Here is an 18,001-nt window from a genome sequence, read left to right as displayed (position 1 = left end):
CGTGTGCAGTTTACGTAAGAGTTTTATACATACAGTATCGGTCAAAAGTACCCAGGCGCTTAGCTTATTTTTGACTGTGTAGGATTGTATTTCAATTATAAAATTGAAAATGAGACAGAGAAATGATCTTTGTATTTGCCTGTTTTTCACTGCGTGAGAGAGTGTACTTCAGTTACAAAAGTATAAATGAAAGATCTTTGCGCGTGTTTCTTTTTGGCTATATGAACATTTATTTCACTTACAAAGTTATATACACATATATGACAAAGTCTTTGCACTTGCTTATTTTCCATTGTATAAAAATCTATTTCAATTGTAATATTATAGATAGAAGCATGCGAAATTTTTTTATTCATTAAAATGACCAATAGATCTATGAGATCTATGAAATAAAATATTTCAGAAATGATTATTATCATCTTACTTGACACATAGTTATTTTGAAATAATTATGCCTTGGTTTACTAGATTCTTTTTTATTAATTTTTTCATATAAATAAAGTAATTTTTTATTTTATCTTTTGATTTGAATTAATGTTTCCTGAAATAATATTGCTTGTAGTCGTCAAATTGTTAATTCATATCATTAATTTGTACTCTGGTAATATACAAATAATGTTATTATAAATCAACCAAAACACCTCATGAACGATAAAGGAATCTTACGAAGGTCAGTGTATCTACTACATTTACCTATGTATATATGTTGTTCAAACAAGGACAAACAACTGCAAACAACCGTGCGTTTGGTAACAGTCTCGCTCGCGCGAGTTTATTCAACTTCCAGTATTATCAAAAATATTTTTATTTCCAAAATCCAAAGACTATTTGAACGAATCTTTCATTATTAACAAATTTAATGTGAAAGCATTATATAGATGCTTTTATAAACTGAAGTAATCAGTTGCGACAAGAATTCATCTATTCTAATATCGAGATAAGCTATTTATATAAACTCATTTTCAACTATTTTTACTGCATTTGAGAAGAGCAGTTTTGTTACAAAAAACTATTTCTAGTATTTTTTCGCTAAAAGGAACGAGGCTAATCGTGAGTAATGTACGATGAACTCATTTCTTGAAAGGTATGCAATTAAATAATATATTATCTAACAATCTATTTAGCTGCAGCATCTGTATTTTTTTAATTATGTCTTCTCATTAAGAGCTACGTTTTATTAATCATCTCTCAGATACGTTATACAGTATTCATTTAACTGCAATATCATTTATCCAGAACATAGTTGAAAAAAGAGATATATCTTTCTGATATATTTAAAAAAATACATATTTTTGTGTATTCTAAAACCTTATTACCATTATTTGACCTTTTTAGTTGTTTGAACTCAATTTACTTGGACAAGAAATAAATCTTTATTTCGTTCTATACTCTAATAAATATTTTTCAAATAATTCTTTATTCCATTGTGTCAACTTCATCGGATGCACAAACTCTGTCATATACATAAGCCGATACGCATTGTTCAAATGTAACTGGAATGAGAATAATTCTGAAAACAAATAACGCTACGTCGTAAAATGATCTGGATTTACTATTTATAACTCGAACATTATGCAAAATACGGTATTTAATGTTCTACGTTACATATTTATTCTTTTGTTTGAACGCGTTAATCACACAAAAATGATTTATTCGAACTTTATATGGAATATTTATTTTTAAAATGACAATAATAGATTAAATGAATTGATTGCTTACTTTAATTTATTTTCTTTTTTATTTTTATCGTAAATAGACTATGTTCGAGACTGGTTGGCACTTTCTTGTGCTGATTATAAAAAAATTCCAATAAAATTTCTTTGAAATAAAGTTAAAGAAACGAAAAAACACGGACATTTAATTCTACAATAAAACTTCAGAAGCTTGCGTATCTAAGATAAAATAGTAGTATTAAAAAAAATCATATTGGATCTATGATAAGAAATGGCATTATATGTACGTTCTATGAAGCTGGTTCAGTCACGAAATAGTACGATCACATCGCATTTAACCTTGAATTATATTTCTAAAACAATAATATCTTACATAGTGGAAACATATTTTTCGTAGAAAATAGTGAAAATGATACTGTTCCAAAGTAAACAAAACAGACACTTTCAATTAAATACTCTAGCATACAAATTATTTTTATAGCAATTAATTATCTTACAAGTGAGAAAAAATTTACAATTACAAATCAATAAGAATTTTACCCTAGATTCATTGAATCATTACGTATTTAATTGTCATAATTGTTCTGTTCTATTGAATATTGTAACGCGTAGGTTACATCGATTGCAATCATCGCATAAACAAAAATGTTTATGTAACGCAAATAAGAATTTTACTCGAAATTCATTAAAAATCTGTTAATTGTTATAGCCACATCCTATTGTTTCATTGAACGCTAAATATATTAACTACCTTGGCAGCGTTCGTCATATGAACGGAAATTATTGTAACAGAAATATAGATCTCGTTCGTGACTAATTTACAATCCTACCAGAAATCACCTACTCGAATTTTCTCTCCTGTACACCTTAAGTCCATTGGTAGATGCGAAGTAAACGTACGCAAAGTAAACACATCTGTATAACTCTCTGTCGAGAAATAAATGACTCCACTATACTCCTATAAGCAAAGGAACAAGTAGCGAAGAAGGAAAGCAAGACAAGAGTGAAAAAGAGGGAAAAAAAGCAAATTGGTTTCTACTTCTACGATGATCCAACATCGTCACAAACACGCTTAACGCTAGAAGCTAGGAAATTTCCAACTGTCTCACGAGATCTCGTCACGATCATTAGCAATTATTTTAACACCTATACACCTATGATTTTTATAATGTTTTCTTTTCATACTTTAGATGAATATGATCGTGAAATATCGTTTCGGATGAATTATATTCGATGCTTTCTTTCTTCTTTTTGATTAATTGTTTATAATTGCGTCAATTGCCATAATATTTACAAGTCAGTTCAAATTATAAGTTCAGTTTCATAATCTTCTGGAAACGATTAGTTTATTTTAAGAATTTTAACAGTCGTAATGTCTGATTAAATCTATGGAAATTATCTTTTTCAGAAAAGAGTTTGTTATACTCTTAATATTATATATATGTTGTACTCTTAACAATATATACTTATAATATTAAAATATGATGTAGCAGCAGAAAATTTGTCATATTTTTTACACGTATCGCATCACGGAATCATGTTATTTCTAAATAGAAAATTAATGCGTTGGACGTACGTATTATAGAGGTATAAGTAATGAATTGTTCAAAATTCTATATACATTAAAGCCATACATCATTCGGAACAGTGTGATTCTACCTAATGAAATTCTTTTCTACGTTCTATCATTTCAGGATTATAGCTTAGCCAGTTGCGTGTATCCTGAGTAGTAAACCAATATCAAATTACAAAGAAGTAATAATTTTAAATAATTACGAATTTGAAATCTAGCTTAGTTTTATCACATTGTACACGAATTAGACTTTATGTATATTCGCATTCTAAGTTTTTAAAAATATACAATGACTCACGAAAGTACTCGAACATTTAGCATAGAACATTTTTATGAATGTATTATGTGCGCTATACGGAACTTGTTGACCTTTCAGTTAGCACTATAATGAGACGCAACTATTGCGATTATAACAGTAAAATTTGGAAGCAATCCAAAAATCTATATAGAAGTTACACGACATTTATTGCAAACATATACGTTGTGAAAAATTAGCATACAACGTGAATAATTTTAAACATACAATTAATGCTAAAGATGGTCTCATTACATATTCTGACCTATTAATATAGTGAACAATTGACTGTTTGAATACTTGGTGATGTTTGCGAAGTGTATGTTTCCAATAAATATATTGCAACTTGTACATACATATTCAGATCCATCACAAATTTTAACAATATAATCATAACAGTCATGTTTTGTTACAGTACTAACGCGATTTCAAAATATTTTCTACGGTATATGTGTAAAAAGCATAAAAAATTTGTATAAAGGTATATACACATGAAAAGTTTCTAAGGGGTGTTCGAATAGTTTCCTGAGCCATGGTAAATGCAATTTACGAAATTTTACTGAGCACGATGTTTCAACAAAAATACGAAAGACATTATACATCAATCAATACCTAGTATCAGAATAATGGAACGATAAATAGTGAATATTCAAAATGATTGCATGTGAAATTTTAGTGTCAGAAGTAATTACTAGACCGCGGATGTTTGTGCATTTATGGGAAATTTAAAGGTGCAAGAATCTACAAAACGCGCCAGATATGTAAAAATGTATAACATACTCAAAGTACAATACTTGATACATGATTTAATGGATGAAACAAATTCTTGCTTAGGTTCTATTTCTTTAATTGTATTTATAAAAATATAAATTTGCGTAAACATCCGCAGTCTAATGATAATTCGTTGGTAACCCAATGTTAACAATCTAGAATTAAGATCAACCTAACGCTGATGGTTTTGTTTCTTTAAAATCCACATTATTCAGATATACTAATGATCACATTGCTTTAAAGTTGAGATGCATACAAAATGTTCAGTTGGTTTTGAAGTATCAAAATAATGAGATAGAAAAAAAGAAAGACAGTTCCAAAATTCTAAAGCACATAGAATATGTATCTATTGTGGAAAAATCTTAGACTATCTACCAAATAAAAATATTTTATTTTTATAAACATAAATAATATGAAAAGACTTGACACTTTTTAATTCAAATCTGTTGTAACTTGTTGAAAAGTATATAATTCAAGAATTATTAGTATTTTGCTCAGAAGCATTAATTTTATTTAAAATACTAATTAATATTTTGTGATCTTTTTTATTATCTCAATAACAAGATCTCATTCGAAGATTTTACCAGTTTCTAATAAGCCATATAATTTTCGAACAGGGCAATGAAAAAAACACAATTATGTTCTTTATAGAAGGAATACAAAGAAAGCGCATGATTATTACTCACATTTTCCAATCTTTGCAGGCAGGCACTTTTAAAATTCAGTACATTGTTAACATGACATGTTACTGTTATTTGACTCTACGGCTAAACATCTATTTCGCACCCTTTAAAAGTATCGTTTGCCATAATATTAAAATAATGGAGATACTGAAATAAAATATCAAAATATTGTTTGCCTTAACAGTTTATACCTCTGCCTTTTCGAAAACCTCATCAACCGTATCTTTGAACCTAACAGATTCTTTCCATTCTTAATTATCTTCTACTAAAATATTTTTCTTTGGTCGTGGCGACAATTAAAATCAAAAATCTCAACAAGAATTTATAATGTTTTGTCCTGTGATCCTCGTATGTAACATTCTCAAGTTGGTTTCAGATTTTGCCGACATAATCACAATAGTCGTATCTGAGTATAGCGTCAATGAAACATACCAAAAAGTTCTCTATAACACAGGTAAGATGATCGTACAAAATTTCTGCGACAAGTGTTTACATACTTTTATGGATCACTGTATGAACAGCGGCGTATAATACGATCTTTTGAAAAACTAAACGCACGGGTAAACAACATGCTGTTACAATTCCATGGCAATTGTTTGTTGGCTATACTCTAAAAGCTTTTTCGGAGTACACTCCAGTATCTACTTTACGCAGATCGATCCATGTGGGCGGAAACAACTGCGCGAAACGAAATACTCCGATCTCTGAACGATCGTCTGAACGTCTTTAAATCTCCTAGACTAGGACGTTCTGTTCTAATGCAAATTAAATATCGATATACGTAGAACATCTAATTTAATACGGTTACAGCGTCACAGGTTATGTAGCGATTTTCAGGATAACTTCTCTTCTGTTCGAAGCGTACGAAGCGTTTCAAAACTTTGCTCTTCGCAGTTGTTTATTATCGCAACGAAACTATGTATTCCGCATCGTCGTAGAACGTTAAAAAAATTGGCAGAAGATTGGATTTCCGTCTGGAATCGAGCGAATCGATTCCTTATCCATGTGATGCTCTACAAAGAACAACTTTAAATGTCACGTCACGGCATTTATTCGTGGCATAATTCCAGACCCAGTCTCCCTCTTACATCCCTGGTTTACTTCGAGAGCTCGTTATGCTCAATGTTCCTCTTATCGATTAAATTATTATTTCTCGCCGTTATTTGGCTCCTATACACGTACGTATCCGTAGCATACTGCAGAAATATTCTATGTCCTGTTTTAACGTTTACGAGAGAACCAGTTTTGAAAACCCAATGATACTTTATAATTAAATAGATACTTTTTGCATTGTACTTATCTTAATCAATTATGTTATAAAATTAGTTGCAAATTGATACAGATGGATCATGGTTCTTGAAAATATCCCTATATACATTAAATATATTAAACAAAAATATTATTTTTAATAAATCTATGAAATAGATATAAATGTGATTTTTATACAACACAAAGAAACAATCAAGAATTATTTGTTACATATAAAAACTCAAGTTTCAAAAATGGAGATAAAGTACTCGTGCAGCAAGCCATCGATGTAACGTCGATGTGCACGTTCATTTCTTCTTTCATTTTCCCCCTCTTATTTCTGTTGTAAATAACCCTGATTTTCCTTCGAAAAATATTTATGTAAGACGTTGATCACAGCCAGCAACCGAATACATAATTCGGGGCCGTATTATTTAAATACATGTCCGCGTATTGTTTGGATGCACGACCTGGATCTTGGCTACGCGTCAATATGATGTTGTATGGCTAGCAAAAATATTCGCGAAGTGTCGTAAGATACGCCAATTTCGAATTCTTTGCTTTTAATAACGTCGCCAGCGATTCAAATTCATAGCGCAATAAAAAAAAGACACACAAAGGCAAACTTATGCACGAAATGTAGTCGCGAGTAATTTCAAAAAATCTTGATAAAGTATCGTGTGTTCAGGTTATCGCGGATAACAGTAGTGAAGATGAATGGTAAGCGTTACCGGACAGTAGTAAAGAACGACTATTTACAACCTACACCTATCGATACATTGCAAGCACATTGAAAATGTCGCACAGTTTCTTTATTCCATTATATAGGTCAAAGAAAAGTAATTACTTGCTACGTACCGTGTTGTCAACTGTCATAATTGTAGTATTCGTATTAATATGAAAATCAAAAATTATATAAATCTGGTATAAAATATAACCAAATTGTGTGCTGGATATGATATGCAAAATTGTTGCAGAAATATGACTATAACTATCTGATTATGCAGTAGTCATGCTTGTTTTATATCATTTTTTTTTTATCATTGAAATGGAATTGTTTGCAGCATATAATATAAAGAATGTATATTACAGTCAATACTTCTTTTGTTTTCTATACGTTCTGCGACAAGATATTTCTTACTGGTTTCTGTCTTCTGTTTCTTTTCTGGTTTTTGTAACAATGGCTTGCTTCCATGCTACATATAATATTTTTCGCATCCAGACTTTGATTCTACGTGATTCTGCTAGCGAGTTCTATGTGACAATTTTTCAACTGAATTTAATGACACAAAAATCTGATTCGAAATCACTGTCAAATTGCACGGATAGTAACGATATACGTTGTGTATCTGTGATGATATGACACGACACAATCGAGATCAATGGAGCAATAATAAAACGGTGTGGAAGCAAATGATTTTCGTGAGATTCAAGGACGAGCAGCTGAGAAATTCAAGTTATCTGGGTCTGTATTTCGGGGACAGTATTTGACGTGTACCGGTACGATTCTATAACGAAGTAGCTCCTATACGGAAATAGACGTGGAGTGGTAGTAGAAACGAAACCAGAAGTACACTAATTTTTGCGACTCACCTCTGTTTTAAACACGGGCACCATTCGTCCGGAAAGACACATTGCGCACCGTGGTATAGTAACACATCTTGCCGTGAGTAGCACGACTAATAATGCACCGTGACGAGTAGTGACGAACAGTGACGAGCAGTGACGACGGTATCGTACTGCCACTTGTTCCACACTAAGCGCTGCAATCGATGTTCGCGCGTCTATCGATTAGGGAATGGTTAACGTGACATAGCCGCGCTCAGATACAATGAAAAAAAAAAGAAATTTTGCGTTTCTATCCGTTTCATATTCATAAAAAACGATTCTAGAATAAAAACTTTATTGTAGGATCTTTCTATTAAATAATAAAAATATCGAAATAAAATTGGCAAAATAACTTTCATAGAAATGGAGATTAAGCAAAACGAAACTTAACGTTCATACTACTAACAGCGTTGGATCGTATATCCGGTAATGATGACGATACGAATTCTACTAATATTATAACTGCTACTACTACCGACGGTGATATTGTTTGGACTACAGCCAGACGCGCGCCTGCGTCGACGAATATCGTACGCTACCCTGTCTATCGCGCGTGTCATGAAAATTTGACCTCCACCTATGACGCTCGCTTTTCTCTTTTCACGATAGCTCGATATCAATTTTGAAACTGTATAATGTTTGTGCATGCGCAGATATATGCGCGCGCAAGAAATTTATCAAGCTGAGAACAAATACGCGGTACATTTGAATCGATAAATAACAAATTTTGTTGATAAAGTTGATCGATTTATTGAATTAGATAGCCGATTAAAATAACGTGAAGGTATAATAATATTAATAGAAGTTCTGTGATAAAGAAACAGTAGATAGTGCAATTTCAAAATTAAATATATCTAATAATAAAAGGTAACCAGACTCATCTACGTTCTAGGTCTACGTCTATATCATAACATTTATTCTAACGTTGATTGACATATGTATGATACAAAATGATAATAAAAATGTTGAATTATTACTGTATACAATATATTTCTTTTGTTCCTATTTTATAACAACAGTAATAGTAAATATTTCAGACAATAGCTAAACAAAGTCAAAGAAAGAAAGTGTATATAAAATTAGGTTATTCTCTCCAGGAAACATATACATCGTCTGTTCTATATCGTTGTACACAAGTTGTTTCTATCCATGGAGTATGCCCTTGGCTTTTGTATTGAAGTAATCCAGCCACAGCGATCATTACACCATTGTCTATACAAAAGCGTTCATCTGTGGCATGAAGTACTGCATTTCTTTCCTCACACATCACTTTCATCATCTCTTGCAACCTTTCATTACATCCTACACCACCAACAATTAATACTTCTAATGATTTTACATGGGCCATTGCTCTCTCTATAATATTATTAAATATATAATTTATGTTCCATTTTATACAATTTTGTACTTGTATCGCAAGTAATAACAATACCAGTAATTTCAATAAGCATAGCAAATACTGTTTCTTGTAAAGAAAAACATAAATCTTCTGGAGTAAATTCTTTCGAGTCAAGCCAACTGGGAAGATGTTCTTCAATGTAACTTAAAATTCCTGAGAAAGACACATCCATCCCTTTTACTACATAAGGTAATGGAGCTAATTTTGTCCCTCTATGTATATAATATTATATTATGTGTAATAAATGAAATTAATATACATAAACAAATAAACCATACTTTAATAAAACAACTTACTTCTTTGCTAACTGTTCTATATTATAACCAGGACTAGGATCATTTGAGAGCTTTAATAATCTTGCGAAACGATCTAAACAGTTTCCAACAGCAATATCTATTGTTTCACCAAAAATACGATATCTCTGTCGAGAGTATGCAATAATCTGTGTATTTCCACCAGAAACATATAAAACAGTTGGATTTATACTTCCTGTGATCAATCGCCCCATTTCTATATGACCAATACAATGATTTACTGCAACCATTGGTTTATCATATATCTGAGCAACAGTTCTAGCTACTAATGCAGCAACTGTTAACGGTGCACCCATTCCTGGTCCTTTTGTATAACATACTACATCCACATCTTTTAATGTTATTTTAGCTTCATCCAATGCCTTTTGCAAAACATTGAGGATATGTTCTCTATGATGTTGTGCAGTTTCACGAGGTAGGAATCCTTTTCAAAACAAACTTTAAAACGTTTTATGTATAACATTTTAAATAATAACAAATAATAAATGTCACTCACTTTTGTATGTTGTTGAATTATGTACAGTGCATTATGTAAGTATTTAAACACACTTAGAAACTTTCTATGCTTATATTATACAAAATATTTTGGAATTTTATTAACACTAACGTTATCATACTTGGTATTTAAGACGGATCTAAAAATGTATATAAAAGTTACAAGATATTTATTAGAAGCATACCATTTATAAAAATGGTCAAGGTATTTGAGCAATCAATTATTTCATATATTAGTGAGTCACAACATCTTTAGCATTAATTGTATGTTTAAGACTACTATTTGTGTTATATATTACGTCTTAAGTGTATGTTTGTAATAAATATCTTGTAACTTCTATGTACATTTAGATTTCTAATTTTGCTATTATAATCGCGATAGTCGTGTATCATTGCAGTGTTAACAAAATTTCAAAAAATTTCGTATAATACACATAATATATTCATAAAAGCTTTTTGTGATAAATGTTGAAATACTTTCGTGAGCCATTGTATATCATCAAAAGTAATCACATAAAAGGTTAAGTTTACCTTCGCCCGGTGGTGTAATATACGTGTGCCGTACATTTGATAAAACATCTTGATCTCGAATAATTCCGATGCCTAACTTATTTGCACTACCTTCAAATCCAATTGCAATTGTCATTTTTATATTTATATGTTTAATTCGAAAAGATACTATACAAATTTACGGCGTATAATGCCATTGGCACATGGTAAATTAATTATCCAATAGAAAACATAGACAACATGCGCAGTAGAATCATATTCATTTGACTTTTCTCGACATTTATTTATTTATATTTGTTGCATGTTGAAAGTAATAAAATATATTCTGGTAAAAATAAAAAATATATAATATTTATTCGACACAAACTTCCAAAAGAATGAATACACATAAATGTAAAAGTAGAAAATCATTTATAAGTAACGAGAGGAATTTACGATTAACCGTATTCCTGCAGCGACATCTGTTACTTATCTCGTTTGGAATGCATCTTCTTGCATTTGGTGCGTCTCTAGAAGGAAAATCTCCTTTAAACAATCTTCATTCGTAAAACGTCACGCGGAAGTGATTCACCGATTCTCGTGCCAGAAAATGCAAGTTTGCAATTTGCCGCGGTGAGAAAAGTGAGTGTCGTTATCTCGAATGGTTCTTGAGCCCGGTGAATGTCGTGAAATTCCTCGGATAGCGCTCACTGGGTGGGCAATTGATTTTCAAAGTGACCATCGGGTGCGAACGAATGAATGCCACTGACGCTTCAGTACGAAATAGCAGACAACGCTACCAAAAAAAGTTAGAGATCTATTTTAATACTGTCGAGTAAGAGTTTTGTGAAGCTACGTTAAAACAAATATATATATATATGTATATATATACATAGTGCAAAGGTGTGTACCAGCAAATGGAAAAAGCGAGAAGAGCCGACCTTCGCTTTTAACGAAAGAAAGGAGCGAAGGAGGCTATACGCGTATATACCCGGTTTCGGACACTCTCTTTCTTTTCTTTTTATCTCCTCAAGTCAATACTTGAGGTATCTTCTTGAGTTCTCCGTTACGACACCAGTAAGGTGTTACCCGGGTAATATCTGAAATGGTGTCGCGAAAAATACAGTTTCGCCGGTCGCGAAATCGCGCAGTCGGGCCTTTACGTGACCTTGACGTACCCGTTACTCGAGCCACAAATTCCGTGCTACCGCGTTTCGGTGTGGCTACGAATCGGACGCGACAAGATATCCTCCGATGCGTACCGAAAAGGTGACACGTTCCGCGGATGACATCCTTCACGATGTCAAGAAACGGGCGGAAAAACCCTACCCGCGGCGTTCATTGTATTTTCTCACCTGTGTGTACCATCGGTGTAACGATTGACGCGAGTAATCTTATCGTGTATCGTAATCGGCTACGTGAGTGCCGTCCGGTATGGCATTACCCGGGTAATGCCCGAGATAAACTTCATACCCTATTCGCGGTTCGGTCCGGTTAATAAAACACGAAAATACCTGGACACGATCGACTTGACACGCGCGCGCGACGCCTTTCGAGGGCGATCTCTGAATTTGGTTCGACTCATTGAAAAGTCCACGCGACCAACATTTATGGATCGTGGATCGAAGCGTACTACAATTCTGGACATGCAGAGAGTGGCGATGGTAAGGTCTCGCGACGGGTGATGTCCAGTACCACATATGGATTTTTCGCGAAATTTTTATTCTCAGAGAAAACATACGCTTTTGATCGGGAATATATACTAACTTTTCCACTGCTTCACCACTCCAGATGATACCCATTTGTGACATGTAGAATTTTTTACATAGGCCAGTCGACCCAAAGGACGAATGATACTGGTTCTTCTAGCGATCTCATGGCGAATTAGTCCAACGTATTATCATCTTTATGGGCATTCTATCATGTATTAAAAATTAACGTGTTGACTGCTCTCGCAGGCGTTTGGATCACCAACTTTTCGCTCCTCCTATATCTTTTATTCTAACATTTCTATCAGGTATGTGTCTATTTAAGAATAGAAAATTCATGAAATATGCAGAGGGTTCATAAATGCATGCCAGTACTTCAGGAGATGGATCTACACATTACAATAAATAAAAAACGTCATATGAACATATGTCCTATATCCTTAGTTTTCAAATTATGGTTGATTAAAAAAATGTTCAATGTGTTAGCCTCATGGCTTAATACACATTAGTATATGCTTTAGCATTACTGTATACATAGCTAAGACATGCCTTGATATTACCTAATGTTTACAAACAATATTAATCAGTATGAATCAGATAGAATTTCAGACAGTCAATATTTTATTTTCCCTAGTTCATTAATGTTTTCTAGAAACAGGAAAATAAAAATTATTTGTAAACTTTACAAAAAACAAAATATACTTTAGCTGTATATACAGACAACATTAAGGCATGCAATAACATGTGTTGAGGCATGAGACAGACACTTTAAACATTTTCTGTAATCATTTATAGCTTTCAAACTAAAGTACATAGGAATTACCCTTGAAATATCGATATGGATTTATGAATCACCTTGTATAAATAACTGTACTTAAAGTAATTGTAAAAATGATAGTTGTTTACATCTGGAGTAATTACAAGTGTCAAATGTAATACATTTTGTTTTAGGAATGTCACGAGACTATGATAGACGAAGAGGAGGTAGCGGTAGTGGTAGCAGTTCTAGTAAGTTACGGATGGATACCAATGTATCACAACCCAGACCGCACGGCGAAAATTCAGGAAAACGGAGAGAATTAGATAGCGTAATGCGGAAAGCTCGTGAATCTCAATCAAGTTATTGGAATAAAAAGCTTTTGGAAGTAGAGGAACGCGATCCAAATAGATGGAGACACAGTGGATATAAGGAATTATATGTCGGTGGCACAGCAAGTGGAGAACCTAGTAGAGGACATCCTCGAAGTCCAAGAAGTCCCAGACCTCGAAGTCCCCATATACCAAGACCACGTAGTCCTCGAACTAGAAGCCCACGGTCACCTCGCGATAGATCACATACCAGAGGACGACCTACACGCAGTCCAAGCACAGGAAGTACTTGTTCTGATCGATCATGCAGTGTCTGTTCACCAAAGGAAAGGCGACGTGTCGCTCAACCCTCTCCTTCACGTTCAAGATCACTCACACCAGTTCGAGCTCGAGCACATCCAAAAGAAATAGTACCATCAAGTTCACGAGTAATACCAGCTCGTACTAGACCAAGATCACCTCCTTTACCACGTCCACGTACACCCCCGCCCACGCCACAGCCTCCACCACGTCATCAAAAGGACTATAAGGCAATTAAAGAAAAAGAATCCAAAGTCCGGCGTAAAGAAAAACATCACAATAGAATCCCAGAAGATCCAAGAGTTCCAGATCCCATTCCATTGGTAAAACATACTTTGTTCATAACTAATTATGAGTTCTGATTTTAAATTAATATACTCCTGTCTACATTTTAAATCTTTTTCGTTTATTTATACATCTCTCTTATATTTCAATATATAACTATGAAACTTGTACAGATGCGTAAACCTGTAAAGGTAGAGAAAACTCATTCAAGTCATGGAACAACTCAAATGATTAGGCCACCTCCTGAGTCCTCACCTAGTGAAGACAGTGATAGTTCTTCCACAACATCACATGTGGGTCCACCTAAAATGACATTATCAGAGCGGTATGATTTAATTATTAATATATTGTAAAATTTAAAACATCAGTTTAACAACACAATACATATATTTGAAAAAGATAAAGGTCTTATAATAACACAAAACTGTTCCTTTTTCTTAGATTTGGTAAAATGGCACAATGGAGTGTCGATCGTAGGGACATGGAAAATATGCGCATCACAAAGGATGGAGAAAACGCGATGAAAGTTGTGATAGAGGGTGAAGAGAGAATTGCAAGACTAGGATACGATTCTCCACCACCAGGACATTATCCTGAATCACTTTTAGCACAAGGTCCAAGAGGTCTAGAATGTTGGGATGATGTTCGTGTTAGATATGATTATTATAAAGCAAGAGGGTATCTACGAGATCTTACTTTAGATGATTACATAAAATGGGAAGAATGGTGGTACAAATATCAAGAATGGTTAGAAGCAGAACGTTTTTATGAACAATGGACCTCTTCAAATCGTCCTTCTGGTGGAACTCGGAAAAGACGCGGGCGACGTAATAATACAGCTCATTGAAATTGCGTAAGCCCATTACAAATCATTCTTGATTCATAGACATTATCATTAATATTTGTTGTCCTTAGAAAGAAGTGCAAAAAGTGTGTAAACGCTCTATACAGGCATACATGCATTCATATAGAAAAACATATGCTGTTAAGACGTATATATAAATATAAATATATTATAATAAAATGACTGTGCTGTAAAAACCTCATTTTCGTCGATTTATCAAGTAAAGATTAATTTACAAGATTTTCGCTTTTCATTTGATTACTTTATATGTAATACTTTATATCTATCAAGATATTTAGAAATAAGGATAAACGTGTGTATCGAATTAATAATAATGCCAAGAAAAATTTATTTTTGTTTATATTTTTTTAATTTTGCTTTATCACTTTTTTATTTATGATAAACAGGGATCTTATAAAACCATTTTCTATTTAATAAAATTCTAGTTTTTTTATGAAACTGTTTCATAAATAACTTTGTAATAACATGAGAAGTTACTAAAAAAGTGAAATTAGTTTTTGTATTTAAAAAAGCCTACAATCATAAAATAAATACTTTACCATCATTTTCTAAAAAATATTTTTTTTTTAATATTTCGGAATATGTGGAGTGTTCTAGGTTTTTTCAACTAAACTTTGTCAATATGTTGAATGGGTATAAGTAAAAAATTTACATAAATATAGCTCGTTTGAAGATTTATTAAAAGTTATAATAAAAATGCAGCATATAATTTCACATTAAAAAATATATAAAATAGATGTTAATACAAATAGTGAATTCATATGAACAGTTGATTGATTTATTGAAATGAATCAAAATCAAAATGAACAGTGTAGAACAACGAATGACTGTCAGTTACCTATTGACAGAAATGATAAATATTTTAAAATGAAATATAAGCACTTATTTTTGTCTTGTAAAATGTTCTTTTTGTATTTCATATCTTAAAGTTTGACTAGGAAATCCTGAACAGCTCTGTATTTAACTGATAAATTATTTGACATACAATTTGCAAGATCATATTTAAACTCATTAAATTATTTATTTATTACTTTCTTATTAAAAATCTAAACTCATAATAAAGTTATATCTAGGATAAGAGGTACATTATAAAGTTATATAAATTTATTTTCAGTACTTTCTATTTTTAATTGTGAAATTTTCTTAATAATCCCAATTCTATGTTATTTATCCTATAGATTAAGATTACTACATAAAATTATGAAGTAGATCATAATAAATTTAGTGAAATACGCTCTTTACCAAGTTACAAAAATTAAATTTGAAATTTCTGTACAATTCATTGTATTTTTATATAAAGGTGTAACTTTTTCTTTTAAGTATACAGGCTATGATTTTATGTACAAAACAAATATGAAAATATATTTAGAAATATGTGTATTATTTTTTCTGTTTTGTATGTATTTATAAAAATTAATTACAGTAGTTATATTCAAAAATATATTATAATAATTTTCTTCTGAAAATTATATCTTAAGGAAGAATTGAATTATTGAACGCAAGATACGGTATCTCCCGTAATAAGAGGTTAAAAGTTTATCAAAAATCAAATATCCGTAAATAAGAAGTCATATATATATATATAAATACGACAGAACAGTTAAGTTGAGATCAAGTAATGAATGTGTTTTAAACTGGGAAAGAGAACATAAAGATGGCATCTCAGAAGATTATAAGAAAAATAATATCATCTTCATTAGGTCCAAAACCTATTGGACCATATAAGTAAGCTATAATAACATATTTTTCCAATTATTTAGAATTTTTCAAGTCTTACATTATATACATAATATTTCTCATTTATTTAGATCAAAAATAGAATCTTCCTAATGCAATAGAATATATATGTAATTACAATACATGAAATTATCTAATTACAATGTAACTAATTTTGTTTGATAGCCAAGCAGTACTTGTAGATCATACTTTATATTTGTCTGGATCTCTTGGCGTTGATGTTAAAACTGGAAAACTTGTTGCTGGAGGTGCTGCTGTAGAAGCTCGTCAAGCTCTTATAAATATGGGTCATGTCTTAAAGGAAGCTGGATCTAATTATGATAAAGGTTTCATTTGTTTAAAATTTTTTTTATTTTGTAATTTGTTAATTTATATTTTTCAATTCTGAAACGATCGAGAAATATGATATGATAAACATTATCAGCAGTGATTAATAATATTAATAATATTATAAACATTAATAATATTTACTCTTTATATTTATTTACAGTCGTTAAAACGACAATTTTCTTACAAGATATTAATGAGTTTAGTGATGTAAATGAAGTCTACAAAGAATGTAAGATTTAATTTATAGTTTTCTTTATATAAGTGTATGTTGTATTTGTGTACATATCCACGCATCATTTTTTTCCTTTAGTTTTTAAGGAGAACTATCCAGCCAGATCTACATTTCAAGTTGGAAAGTTACCAATGGTAAGAAGTAATACACATATGAATATATACATATAATTCAAAACCTAATCGCTAACGTTAAACATAAAATGTTGCTGTAGGGTGCAAAATTTGAAATTGAAGCTATTGCTGTTGTTGGCGAGGTAGAAACAATTTGAATATTACAAGCAAAATTAATTTAAATTTTATATATTAATGAAATATGTTTGCATTTAAGCATTTAAATATTATTTCGAATTTACTATTTTTATGTATGATGCTTTTATGATTATATTAATAACAATTTGGTTCCTTTACCATATGTATATTTAAATATAAGTTTATTTCTTAAAAACAAATAATGGGAAATAGTAATGGGAAATATCTTTCATAAATTATATTAAATATCTTTGTACTATCGAAAAACCTTAGAAATAAATATTTTTGGGAAGTTTCTTCTAATATTTTGCTTTATACAGGACATATAAAAGAATTAAAAAATGTAAAATAATGAATGTTAATAGTAATCTGATCAAAGTCACCAAATATTTCATATAACATTAACATAAAAATTAAATTTACAATAAACACACTTTTAATGGTATTTCATTGCAAGAAATAATACTTTTTAATTAATATCAGGTGTAGCAAAAGAAGAATTTTTATATGTTGTAAATAAATTATATCACATTATAAAAAAGAAAGAAAACATTTATGTATTTTCATAATAATTTATAATGCTATGACAAAAGTGTAACGATAAATGTAATTTTTATCTCGTAAAATAAAAGTAAAATCGTGAATATTGTAAGAA

The 18,001-nt window shown here is 31.3% G+C and overlaps 4 protein-coding genes and 1 long non-coding RNA gene across 18 annotated transcripts in view; 2 read left to right on the top strand and 3 right to left on the bottom strand.

The window, feature by feature from the left end:
* Shab (Shaker cognate b) overlaps positions 1-8,414 on the bottom strand; it is a 68,387-nt gene extending 59,973 nt beyond the window's left edge. For 3 of the 8 annotated variants that reach the window (XM_069111305.1, XM_069111304.1, XM_069111306.1), the window contains exons 1-2: positions 8,258-8,412; positions 7,837-8,027 (exon numbers count right to left, since the gene is read on the bottom strand). The gene's annotated coding sequence lies outside the window, so the exon portion shown is untranslated. Of the gene's footprint in view, positions 1-7,836; positions 8,028-8,257 lie in introns of all 8 variants that reach the window. The other 5 variants (XM_069111307.1, XM_069111308.1, XM_069111309.1 and 2 more) reach the window with 2 other exon arrangements.
* Positions 1,354-6,408, bottom strand: LOC138179071 (uncharacterized). 2 transcript variants are annotated; one of them, XR_011172921.1, is made up of 3 exons: positions 4,999-6,408; positions 2,425-2,631; positions 1,354-1,510 (listed from the first exon to the last, which is right to left on the bottom strand). It is a non-coding gene; the product is annotated as an uncharacterized LOC138179071 (long non-coding RNA). The 2 variants fall into 2 exon arrangements; XR_011172923.1 differs by having other exon boundaries at positions 1,354-2,631; positions 4,999-5,099; positions 5,187-6,408.
* Positions 8,415-8,821: 407 nt separating the features above from the next.
* On the bottom strand, positions 8,822-10,857 carry Tcs3 (Probable tRNA N6-adenosine threonylcarbamoyltransferase Tcs3). The gene is made up of 4 exons (XM_069111320.1): positions 10,591-10,857; positions 9,547-9,988; positions 9,284-9,462; positions 8,822-9,207 (listed from the first exon to the last, which is right to left on the bottom strand). Exons 1-4 carry the CDS (start codon positions 10,703-10,705, stop codon positions 8,936-8,938), a joined length of 1,008 nt encoding a protein of 335 aa, XP_068967421.1. The 5' UTR covers positions 10,706-10,857; the 3' UTR covers positions 8,822-8,935.
* A 184-nt stretch (positions 10,858-11,041) lies between these two features.
* On the top strand, positions 11,042-16,044 carry LOC138178941 (serine/arginine repetitive matrix protein 5). 6 transcript variants are annotated; one of them, XM_069111314.1, is made up of 5 exons: positions 11,042-11,190; positions 12,378-12,565; positions 13,209-13,969; positions 14,105-14,256; positions 14,373-16,044. In XM_069111314.1, exons 3-5 carry the CDS (start codon positions 13,211-13,213, stop codon positions 14,776-14,778), a joined length of 1,317 nt encoding a protein of 438 aa, XP_068967415.1. In that variant the 5' UTR covers positions 11,042-11,190; positions 12,378-12,565; positions 13,209-13,210; the 3' UTR covers positions 14,779-16,044. The 6 variants fall into 6 exon arrangements, with proteins under 6 accessions (XP_068967415.1, XP_068967418.1, XP_068967416.1 ...); XM_069111317.1 differs by having other exon boundaries at positions 11,053-11,190; positions 12,507-12,565; XM_069111315.1 differs by having other exon boundaries at positions 11,056-11,324.
* Positions 16,045-16,360: 316 nt separating this feature from the next.
* UK114 (reactive intermediate imine deaminase A homolog UK114) lies at positions 16,361-17,592 on the top strand. The gene is made up of 5 exons (XM_069111324.1): positions 16,361-16,521; positions 16,699-16,859; positions 17,024-17,092; positions 17,174-17,229; positions 17,310-17,592. The coding sequence occupies exons 1-5, from the start codon at positions 16,451-16,453 to the stop codon at positions 17,364-17,366; spliced, it is 414 nt and encodes a 137-aa protein (XP_068967425.1). The 5' UTR covers positions 16,361-16,450; the 3' UTR covers positions 17,367-17,592.
* Positions 17,593-18,001: the final 409 nt, after the last annotated feature.

The sequence above is a fragment of the Bombus flavifrons genome, chromosome 4 (genome assembly GCF_040668555.2).
Source record: "Bombus flavifrons isolate JBK064 chromosome 4, iyBomFlav1_principal, whole genome shotgun sequence".
Classification (NCBI taxonomy): domain Eukaryota; kingdom Metazoa; phylum Arthropoda; class Insecta; order Hymenoptera; family Apidae; genus Bombus; species Bombus flavifrons.
Note: the sequence above shows the minus strand (reverse complement) of the source record. Positions and strands in the feature narration are given on the sequence as shown.

Bases quoted from the DNA above. Each gene is read 5' to 3' on its own strand.
- Tcs3 (XM_069111320.1), bottom strand. From the start codon at position 10,705: ATGACAATTGCAATTGGATTTGAAGGTAGTGCAAATAAGTTAGGCATC. The intron at 9,463-9,546 runs GTAAGTTGTTTT...TTATATACATAG, and splicing joins ATAGAACAGTTAGCAAAGAA to AGGGACAAAATTAGCTCCAT. The intron at 9,208-9,283 runs GTATTGTTATTA...ATAATATTATAG, and splicing joins TATGCTTATTGAAATTACTG to AGAGAGCAATGGCCCATGTA.
- LOC138178941 (XM_069111314.1), top strand. From the start codon at position 13,211: ATGTCACGAGACTATGATAGACGAAGAGGAGGTAGCGGTAGTGGTAGC. The intron at 13,970-14,104 runs GTAAAACATACT...AAACTTGTACAG, and splicing joins TTCCAGATCCCATTCCATTG to ATGCGTAAACCTGTAAAGGT. The intron at 14,257-14,372 runs GTATGATTTAAT...CCTTTTTCTTAG, and splicing joins AAAATGACATTATCAGAGCG to ATTTGGTAAAATGGCACAAT.
- UK114 (XM_069111324.1), top strand. From the start codon at position 16,451: ATGGCATCTCAGAAGATTATAAGAAAAATAATATCATCTTCATTAGGT. The intron at 17,093-17,173 runs GTAAGATTTAAT...TTTTTCCTTTAG, and splicing joins AAATGAAGTCTACAAAGAAT to TTTTTAAGGAGAACTATCCA. The intron at 17,230-17,309 runs GTAAGAAGTAAT...ATGTTGCTGTAG, and splicing joins AAGTTGGAAAGTTACCAATG to GGTGCAAAATTTGAAATTGA.